Source organism: Centruroides sculpturatus, unplaced genomic scaffold (assembly GCF_000671375.1).
Source record: "Centruroides sculpturatus isolate CEXI.00-Female unplaced genomic scaffold, Cexi_2.0 scaffold289, whole genome shotgun sequence".
Classification (NCBI taxonomy): Eukaryota; Metazoa; Arthropoda; class Arachnida; order Scorpiones; family Buthidae; genus Centruroides; species Centruroides sculpturatus.
Window position 1 is genome coordinate 168,084 of NW_019384529.1, and position 9,793 is coordinate 177,876.

General features: G+C 31.8%; 1 protein-coding gene across 1 annotated transcript; it reads right to left on the bottom strand.

Moving 5' to 3' along the window:
- Positions 1–493: 493 nt before the first annotated feature.
- Positions 494–3,721, bottom strand: LOC111622957 (protein obstructor-E-like). The gene is made up of 5 exons (XM_023365429.1): positions 3,589–3,721; positions 1,790–1,999; positions 1,151–1,357; positions 910–1,078; positions 494–815 (listed from the first exon to the last, which is right to left on the bottom strand). The coding sequence occupies exons 1-5, from the start codon at positions 3,638–3,640 to the stop codon at positions 803–805; spliced, it is 651 nt and encodes a 216-aa protein (XP_023221197.1). The 5' UTR covers positions 3,641–3,721; the 3' UTR covers positions 494–802.
- Between the last annotated feature and the right edge of the window lie 6,072 nt (positions 3,722–9,793).

A 9,793-nucleotide genomic window follows, 5' to 3' on the forward strand; every position in this document is an offset into this window, starting at 1 on the left:
ACTTTAATACGGTTAACTGAATTTAGGAACATCCTTAAAGACTTAAAATTAAATACTGTATTTTAATTTAAGTCTTTTTTTTTCTCTCTTTGATAGGATTTAAATATATGAGTAATTCAAAATGGTGACTATAAATACACTATAGATCGATTAATCATTTACAGATATAAAATATTACGCTTCTTAAAATTGTTGGGATAAGAGAACTCGACACATGAGAGATCTGCCAAGAAGGAAGTGCATCTCGGGAATATTTCTATGAGAAACTGGACTCAATTTAGATGTCAGACACTCCACAAAACCCCACGTAGGGGGTTAGTCAGGCGCGAACCCACGACCAGTGTTATCTACTCGGCCGACAACTGATGGGCTCTTAAAACTGAAATTTTCTTTTATATAAATTGTTTTTTTTTTTTTATAAATTTATACTTTTAATAAGCAACGATATTAATGTTTTAAAATAGACTTCTAAAATTTTTTAAAATAATTTTTATAAGCTTTATTTCATAACATTATTATACTTCGCTTGGGCTATATTACAGTTTTCGAATATAGATTATAAGCTTATACAATACGAAACAGTCGATAACAAGTGAAGATAACGAAAGGCAAAATCCATTAGCAATATAAAATTTACAAAGTACGCCCGAACTTTGTAGTTTAGAAATTTTCCACGTTTGACATAACTTTCGTTGATGAAACACTTCGTACATTTCCGCTTTGAGGAATGAGTTGTTTGTAAGTTTAACTATTCATAAATTATTCAGAATATTAAACTAGATTCCTCGATACTTCCAATTGTTTAAGCTACGAGGCTGAAAGAATAAATAAATAAATAAGACAAATATAAAATTCTATAAATAATAATAATAATAATAATAGAATTAATAGATGGATTATCTTCTTTACCACGTTGCCTGCTCTTTATCCAAACAAGATTTCTTGACAATATCAAACAGCTGATTAACGGGACAGTCGAGAAGGACCGGTATACTGTTCCTACACAACCAGAACTTAGCGCAGTTTCTAGAAAATGGGAACAACCCCCTGACAGAAGGACAACGGAATGCCAATTCGTCTGCAAAAGATTACGCGTTTAGAAATATTAAAATATAGATAAGAATTAAGAATCTCAGTTTAAAGTTTAAACCTTGAGGTGTTGGTGGAGCGACCGTAACTACATCTCTTCCGTAACATTTCACACGATCTAAATGATCGCATACTGATATGGTTGGGTTGAATGCTGTTCCAGGAGCACACTGTTTCCTTACGGGCTTGCCGAAAACACATTCGATAAAGGAAAAACAGTCGTACGGATCAAGAAAAGTGCCGAATTGTCGAGGACAAAGTTGGCTACCTGTAAAAAAAAGTAGTAATAATAAAAAACATCTTTCTTTGTACAGTATATACGTGTTTGTTAGTTTCAAATTTTTCATGTAATTATCATTTTCCTCCCCTTCTTCATCTTCTAAAAACACTTCAAGTTTCAACAGCATTCAAATAATCATTTTTACTGTTTTTTTTGCTACTAATTATCCACCTATTTTTTTTTTTTCTTTTTTGTTTAACACGTATCTTTCAATCCCACCCAAGTTATTCAAAGACGTTGCAAGGAAAAACGCTTTTAAGGATGTAACTTTTCATTAAAACTCGTAACATTTCTATTTATACAAAAGTTAAGAGAAGTTACGAGTATCTAAATCTTTGTTTATGTGTGTCTCGATTGATTAAACAAAGATTTCAAAGGTTAAAAAATACAAAAAAAAAAAGTTAAATTAACGATCCATACCGATGTGCCTTAATCTTCTACCACCACAGAACACGTTCCTAGGCCAATCGCAGACCAGGGTGACGGGATTAAATAACAAATCATCCGAACACTGTCGTGTATGAGCAATTCCATTCCAGCAATCGTAGTACTTGTCGCAATATTCTTCGTGAGGAAACTGACCTCTTTCTGAAAGGCACCCCTTGTGATGATGTACGCGATTCGAGCAGACTGAAAATAAGCAATATTTTTTAATTTTTTGTTTTAAATTTTCGAGTAGTATTTTGCACTTAACTTACTAAAGATGGTTTGGGTCGATAGGGAAGGCGATAAGATCGATAGATTTAGAAAAACAGGGTGGCCACCTTCTAACAGAAACCGTGTCTGCTTCTAAACTCCACCCAGTGTGTGAGCTAGCATGCCTGATGACAGCGAATGAAGGTCGAAATCCTCTCGTAGCATTCTTTATTATTATTTACTGTTTGGGTGTTTTATAATATAAAATGTTCGACTTCTTTTTCATTTTTCTTTTATTAATTTTTCGCATGACGTAATCGTATTATTATTATTATTCATTTTAAAGCAGAGAAAATACGTCAAACTGTATCGAATCAATGAAGAAATTTATCCTAATCTTGAGTACTTTTAAAACAATATTTTGTTATCTAATTTAGTATTTTTCTCCACCAATTTTAAAGAGTGACCCAAAAGTCGATTAACTGTTACGTCCTCTTATCTTCTAGTTAAATTTGCAAGCGTGAATTATTAATATTTATGCATTTTCAAAGTAATAAAACACTTAAATACGGTTAACTGACTTTTGGACCGTTCTGTATTGTTGACTCGCTTATGCTTTCGATTAATTTCTAGCATTGAACATTTATTTATACACCAATGCCAAGGTTTATATATTAAATAACACTAAACAAAATAGTAAAAGAAAAATGTAGAGAAATAAATAATAATAACAATAATAAACAATGAAACCTTCTTTTGTAACGGACGTAGTTTCACGCTACACAAGTATCTCGCATCAATGAATTACGTTTAAGAATATAGAAGTAAATTTAGCAATGTATTCTCCTTCCATTTCGTTTTACCTATGTATACGTGTATCGTAATCCCGAAAAATTTCGAAATTTCTTTCTAAAAAATATAATAAAAATCTTGGTTATGTAATTAGTTGCGTTTAACCTCTTTTAGCCTTTATCTTCTTCTTAAAATTATATATTCTTATCAAAAATCTTATTGTAATTTCTATGCCATTTTAAATCAGCCTACGTGCTTGCCTTATTTTTTAATACGAAACTTTAAGTATTTGCAACGGTTAACCGACTTCTGGACCACCCCGTTACGTGAAAAATCCTTTTGTATTAATAAAATGTTCGATAATACAATGAATTTAAATGGATTTTATAGTCTATAATTCCAAGAATAATCTTAGAAATGTTTTATTTTCTATTATATCCGCCTGCATTTCCTATGACAAATGAACCTGGGCATTATTATACGTCAAGTTAAGCAACTACAGCTTAGGGCCTCACTCTACGAGGTTACAGTTCAGGGCCTCTTACTTCTAAATTTATTTATAGTTGGTGCAGGGAAAGGGCCTCATATATTGTAGCTTACACCCCCTCCTACAGAAATACAGTACAAAAATAGCCATTTATGCATAAAAAATATTGAATTTTTGTGAAGTTACTCGCAGCGGTCTTATTAATTTCTCATTTTATAAGTAATAAAAATACAATTTATGACTTTTTGGTTAATATAAAATAATGAAATTAAATCAAAATAATTTACAAGTAAGTAGTACTCACTTATCTGTAATACAGTAGCTATTATCACAGTATGCAGCCACGTCCCATCCATGCTGACTGCATCCAAAGAATGGCAAGTAATATTTGTAGGTGGTGCTATTAACTTCACTTTTTATATTTTCACTGAATGGCTGGATTCTTCTTCACACGTTTCCTGAAACTTAAACCTAGCAAAACCATTGACAGATGATTGGGTGCTCGCGTGACTGACATTAAAGACTTTTCCCCCCTCCTCCGTAACGCAACATCGAATTCATCTTTAAATAATAATTAATTAATTTGTTTTTGACACGCTTATCTCCTCTATTAATTTATTAAATATTTATTTAATTTATACTTCTTTTTTATGTATTTTTAATCAACATGATCGAAAACAAGAGTGAAAGAATTTGCTGAATTGTTCGTTATATTGTGATTTAATCGGGTATTTTCTTTTTCGATCGTTTAATAACACTCATCCTCACACTTTTAGCTTATTACTCACACTTTTTATACCTTATTCACGCCACTTACAGTTAATTCAATCGCACTCACACCGGTTATAACTTATGCAATCATGTTCAAACTGCCTATAATTTATGTAAATACACTCACACTGTTTTTGTTTTACTTAATCACATGTACTGTACTGTACACTCACATTCACGCCGTTTAGAATTTATTTAATCACACGCCGTTTAGAATTTATTTAATCACACTCACACTATTCATATAATTCTTAATCACATAAATAATGCGAGTGCTATAACTGTAGTCTAATTTACAAGCTATTTAACAAGCTGAACGAACTACAGTTTAGGGCCTCCATTCCATATAGTTTAAGGTCTCATATTTTTTAAATTTATTATAATTTAGTGAAGGAAGGGCCTCTCTTAAGTGTCTTAACTTAGAGCTACTAGTCCAAGTGGTCATTGTCATAATACATAAATTATTTTTATAGTATATCAGTGTATAAACATATAAACTATACGTTTAAAATATACATAAAAAATAGTAAAATGAGATATAATTTATATGTTAATAATTGCAAGATGACCAAAAATCAATTAACAAAAAAATAAACGCATATTTTGATTACTGACTTTTGGGAAACTGTGTATTTTTTTTAATTATACTGTATTAATTTTTTTTAACTATTAATTTATATTAATGTAATTTATAAAACTGTAAAGCATATTAATAAATATTTTATAAAATGATTTAAAATTATTTAATATAGGCTATATATATATACTGTATATATATTTGTAACTGAAAGAAAAATTTATTTATTTATTTAATTTTCTACCTCTTCCGGTTTTGTTTGATCAGATCGATTACTAGAAATTTCGATAAAAAATCTCCGAAATTCGATAAATATAGTTTTGTTTTGATCCGATTTTTCTTTCCTTTCGACAGAAAGAGTGATTGTAACTCCAATTTAGAAAGTTTTTGCCAGAAATTATTTAGTTTTGCGCCCAAATTACTCTATTTTTTTATTTATCTGCGCTGTTATTCCGGCCAGACTTCCACTTCTTCCTTTATAAAGGAAAAAAAAATAATAAATAATAACCTTTAAAAAAAAGAGGATATAATGTATAATACAGAAGTTCAGGATACAACCTTAATAGAACTATATAATCAAAACGACAAAAGGAATATTACTTTATATTACCTTATTCTGTTTATATAACCAAGAAAATTGACATTTAACTTTTAAAATTAAATACAGGGTGGTCCAAAAGTCAATTAAAAAAATATATAAAATATATTGTTTCAGAATATCTTCCAACAAATGCAACTATTCAAAACAAAAAAAAAATTAACCCGGTTAACTGACTTTTTTGAACCGTTATGCGATATTCGAAGAAGAAATTTACTTATTTTATTTATTTATTGCTGGTTGCTCCCCCTCGTGTCTTGTTTTCTTACTAAGAATTTGTGAACGTTATATTTTTAAAAATTTAAATTGTAATTAATTAATTAAAAAGTTATAACTTCACGAGGCCCAGGCGAATTATGGGCCCCACTTACAGTGTTGACTTCAGACGTTTTACTTCGGGGAAATATTTTCTTATAAAAGATTGGTTTGGGTCTCTCCGTTGGTGTATCCCCAGGCAATTGTCCATATGAGAACGCGCCATCGTATTACTTGCAACTTGTATTTCATTAGAATATATTATTTTAGTATCTACTGTAAGTTATTGGCGATTATGGAGCATGTTGGCACTCGGCCCCAAAAGCCTGCAACTCTGTAAAAAAATTTGTATGCCACCCTCATTCGGAAAAATTTGCTCATCACTGATCTAAGATCTTCATTCACAGAACTAATTGCTGAATTAACAGTACGTTTGTACGCTTTAATTAAGACCCTCTAATATTGGTTCTAGTTACTCTACTGATGTGTATATTGTCAAGAAACAGAAGCTAGGGTCAACAAATCAGCTGAATTTCATTTTGGGGTCCTAAACTCCTAGTTAATTGTGTCTGTTGCCTACGGTTTAAAGCTTTATTGATCATGTTTTCATATACATAAAATAGATGAATAAGTTTTTAAGAACAATTAGGGTACATGACTCATGACTTTTCCATTCAAAGAATTTTAAGACCCACTTTTGGGCCACTCTATAACCAATGTGGTTTAATTGGGCTGTATGGAAATATTACTCTTGACTTAGAATTTAGCCCATTGCTTACATCCTAACGTTCTTCTTGATCTATCGCTGCTTCACAAATTCAGTTATAATATATATATTTTAGGATTTATGGGTGGAAAATAGTCGAGGGTCGACCTTGAGTATATAGCTCAAGTGGAATGTTTCCTTCCCCACAACAATCGCCGACGTATCATGTCAAAAGCTGTCATCATTCAAACGTCAAAGTGCATTCTACTCGAGAGAAAGTTTTTATTTTTTTAGATCGACATGCTTTTGAAGCTGCTCTTCACAATGTTAAACTTGTGCATGAACTATTTTCAGGAATGTCGAGAACACAACTGGTTCATTCATGCCTATCTTATCTCGTAATTTCGTTTATTTTTTTTTTATATTATTATCTTTGTGTCTTTTACTTCTAAGAACTGACTTACATATTTTTAATTAAAGAATTTGTAAATATTTATCGTTCGTTACGTTATTAAATGTTTTGATTAAATGGCCGAATGATCGTTGCATTAATTTTGAAGTGAAAACAAACACATACTTATCATTAATGTTTTGTCATTCGTCTATTCATTTTTGCTCGAATGGTCTGAATATTTAATAAACATTTATCTAAATTAGGCTTTAACGCAATTTTAGATTTTAGATTACTAAAGTAATTACTTTAGTAATCTAAAACCCTAAGCTATAACATATTAGTCATGGCCCCATCTATATATTGAGAAAGCTAGGGACAACAAATCAACTGAAGGCCAGAACCTGACGTCACAACGGTCTTGTGATGTAGAATGAGTGCTTTAAACCGTGTAATGCATAATATATAAATGTAAGTCGACCCCCCTATAAGAGTGTTGATTTTTCCGTTTTATATGAATTCCATGTTGTACGAGTCACTTAGATTTTACAAATACGTGTGCCGGGCTGTGAACGGCTCACATATTTGTAAAATCTAAGTGACTCGTACAACATGTAATTCAGATAAAACGGAAAAATCAACAATCTTATTAATATAGAGTCGACTTGTATATAAAGTGAATATATAAGGTTATTATTAAGGTCCTATCACCTATTCTTTTAGGATACCAGCAGGGTGATTTGGTCCAATATACAGTATTTTATTACATAACAATATAATCCAATTTTAAAGTATGGAGTGAACATTTGACGCTTTGTTAAAATCTGGTGTAATGTGGAAACTCTTACATTACACCACTTTTAAAATGGGCTCTTACTATAGCTACAGGGTTTCTGCTACTTGCCAAATGAGTCCTGAAAGTCATTTTTATAATGTCTGTAAGAACCATTGCAGCTTCCACATTCGATTTTCATCGGTTGTTGCTGACGAAGGGCTTTCTCAGCCCCTTTTACCCCTTTATCTTGCCCCCGAAAATTTTTACCTGTTCTAAAATGGAAGAAAAGTTAAAGGTTGAAGATTCTAATCCTCAACAGAGGTAGAAATTTCAGTGACGTGAGCTCGTAATGACGTCACAGAGTGATCTGGATGAAGGATGAGCAATTAAGGTGACAAAATGGTAGCCTAGCGTTCTGGTGAATCCGGATTCGAATCCTTACGGTCTAAAAATCCCAGGAATTTTTCGGCCGCCGCATTGTGGGCGTGGCGAATCCATAATGGGCTTGCTAAAATAGTGCTCATTGGGCGGAAAGAGTTTAAAAGATGTGGTTTGGATGCAGGTAAAATGTATAGCTACAAGAAAAGACTACTTTGATGCTGATGTGGTATTGTATAATAAAATCTATTCCAAAAATTCGATTCATTTTTGACACCTCGTATTTATGCATTTAGAATATTTTATAAATTCCAATATAGACTAAATTTTTAAATTTAATATACCTGCAATATACAGGATGGGCCCAAAAGTCACATTCTGCTTTGTGTGCCAACCCAGATGCATTTGTGAATATGAATAAAGCGAGTTTATGACAACGTGTTTTTCTTTCACAAAATTCGTAGAAACACCATCAGTTTATTGATAAGTCTAATAAAGAATTTGAACAAGACAGCAGTGGTTAATCGATTTTTGGGCCATACTCTGTATTTTCCTTCTTAATCATTGAACTGAAATCATAAAAAGCATTTCACAATAGAGTGACTAACGAATCTGTTCGTTTTTAAGATGCAATTTACAGTATTTTAGTAATGAAAAAGTTGTTTATTAAATGTTTATGAAATTGTTAGGTTCTAGATATCATTAATAACACAATATCCAAAGAATAAATTAAATGTTATCGTTTAATTTAAAGAAAAATAAATTGCCTAAAAATTTCCTCCAAAGAAAAATGCCTGAAGTCAACACTGTGTATGGGACTCCTAATTCAAATTCTTCTGGGCCCCACGAAACTATAACATGCTTCTGATAAAGGAAATAAATCTCGTCATTCCAAATAAATTAGATTGTTCGTGAAATTTTTAAAGACCACTTCTCAACCATGCAACCTTTCCACTCATTTCTCAACCTTGTATAGTGAAGTTTAACTCCTCTTCCATGCACCCAACATAATGCTTCCATAGTCATAATCCTAAAGATCCTTTACTTTCATACAATTTATTCTGTTGTTATTTGAAAAACTGCACCTTTTCCTGTTTACACATCCAAAATTGTTGATTAGCATAAAGCTACCATCGTCAGGTGAATATCGAATACAACTGTTTTCAAATCCTGAGCTTTCGAACAACTTACAAAATTATACGAAGTGCATGGATGGAATAACAACATGAATTTGAAATAAAGTAAGAATTCAAAAATTTTTTTGAACAGCAATATGAGTGATCTAATATCCCCAAATATGCGTAGAGAGCAATAATGATGTTCTAGAGATATGGATTAGATTGCTTGAATAATTTTGTCCATATTTGTGGGATTTTAAGAGTTGTTGTGTTGCACGGTGTTAAAGCCGATATGTACAGGTTCTCCCAAATAAATAATTCTTTTAGATTGTTGCACCATTTGAGTAACTTTGTTTGGGCCCAGAGCGGCTGATAATCTTCATCAAGCACTTTTTTTTTTGTCAATTTCGTTGACGATCTACTGTTTCTGATGTCCTCCTGATGTTCTAGGATGCGAGAAATTAACATTCTGGCCTGGCCCCTATGTAGCTAGTCTCTTCTCCTGACATATCATGTTTTAGTGGAATTTGATATACAGTAGAGCATCGATTATCCGACCTCCGATTAACCGTCACCTCGGTTAACCGACCGTGTTCCAGTCGGCAAATTCAAATGTCTGCTAGTGATGTGGCGCTACAATATTTGACTATGTCTTGGCTACTTTAATATTATTTTTACGTGTTTTAGCTGGCAACACTGGATCAACCATGAAAGAGAGCCAGTATTTAAACGAGGCTTAATTTTCTAATTTTTAACGATATAATAGCGACGATTATTATTTTTTAAAAAAATTTGATAGGCATAACATGGAGGAAAATTCAACACGAAGTAGGTTAATAGCGATATACTAATATACTAATTACATGGGATATAATAATATACTACACTAATAATGGATTTTTTCATACTTTTCGGTTATCCGACTTTTCAATTATCCGAC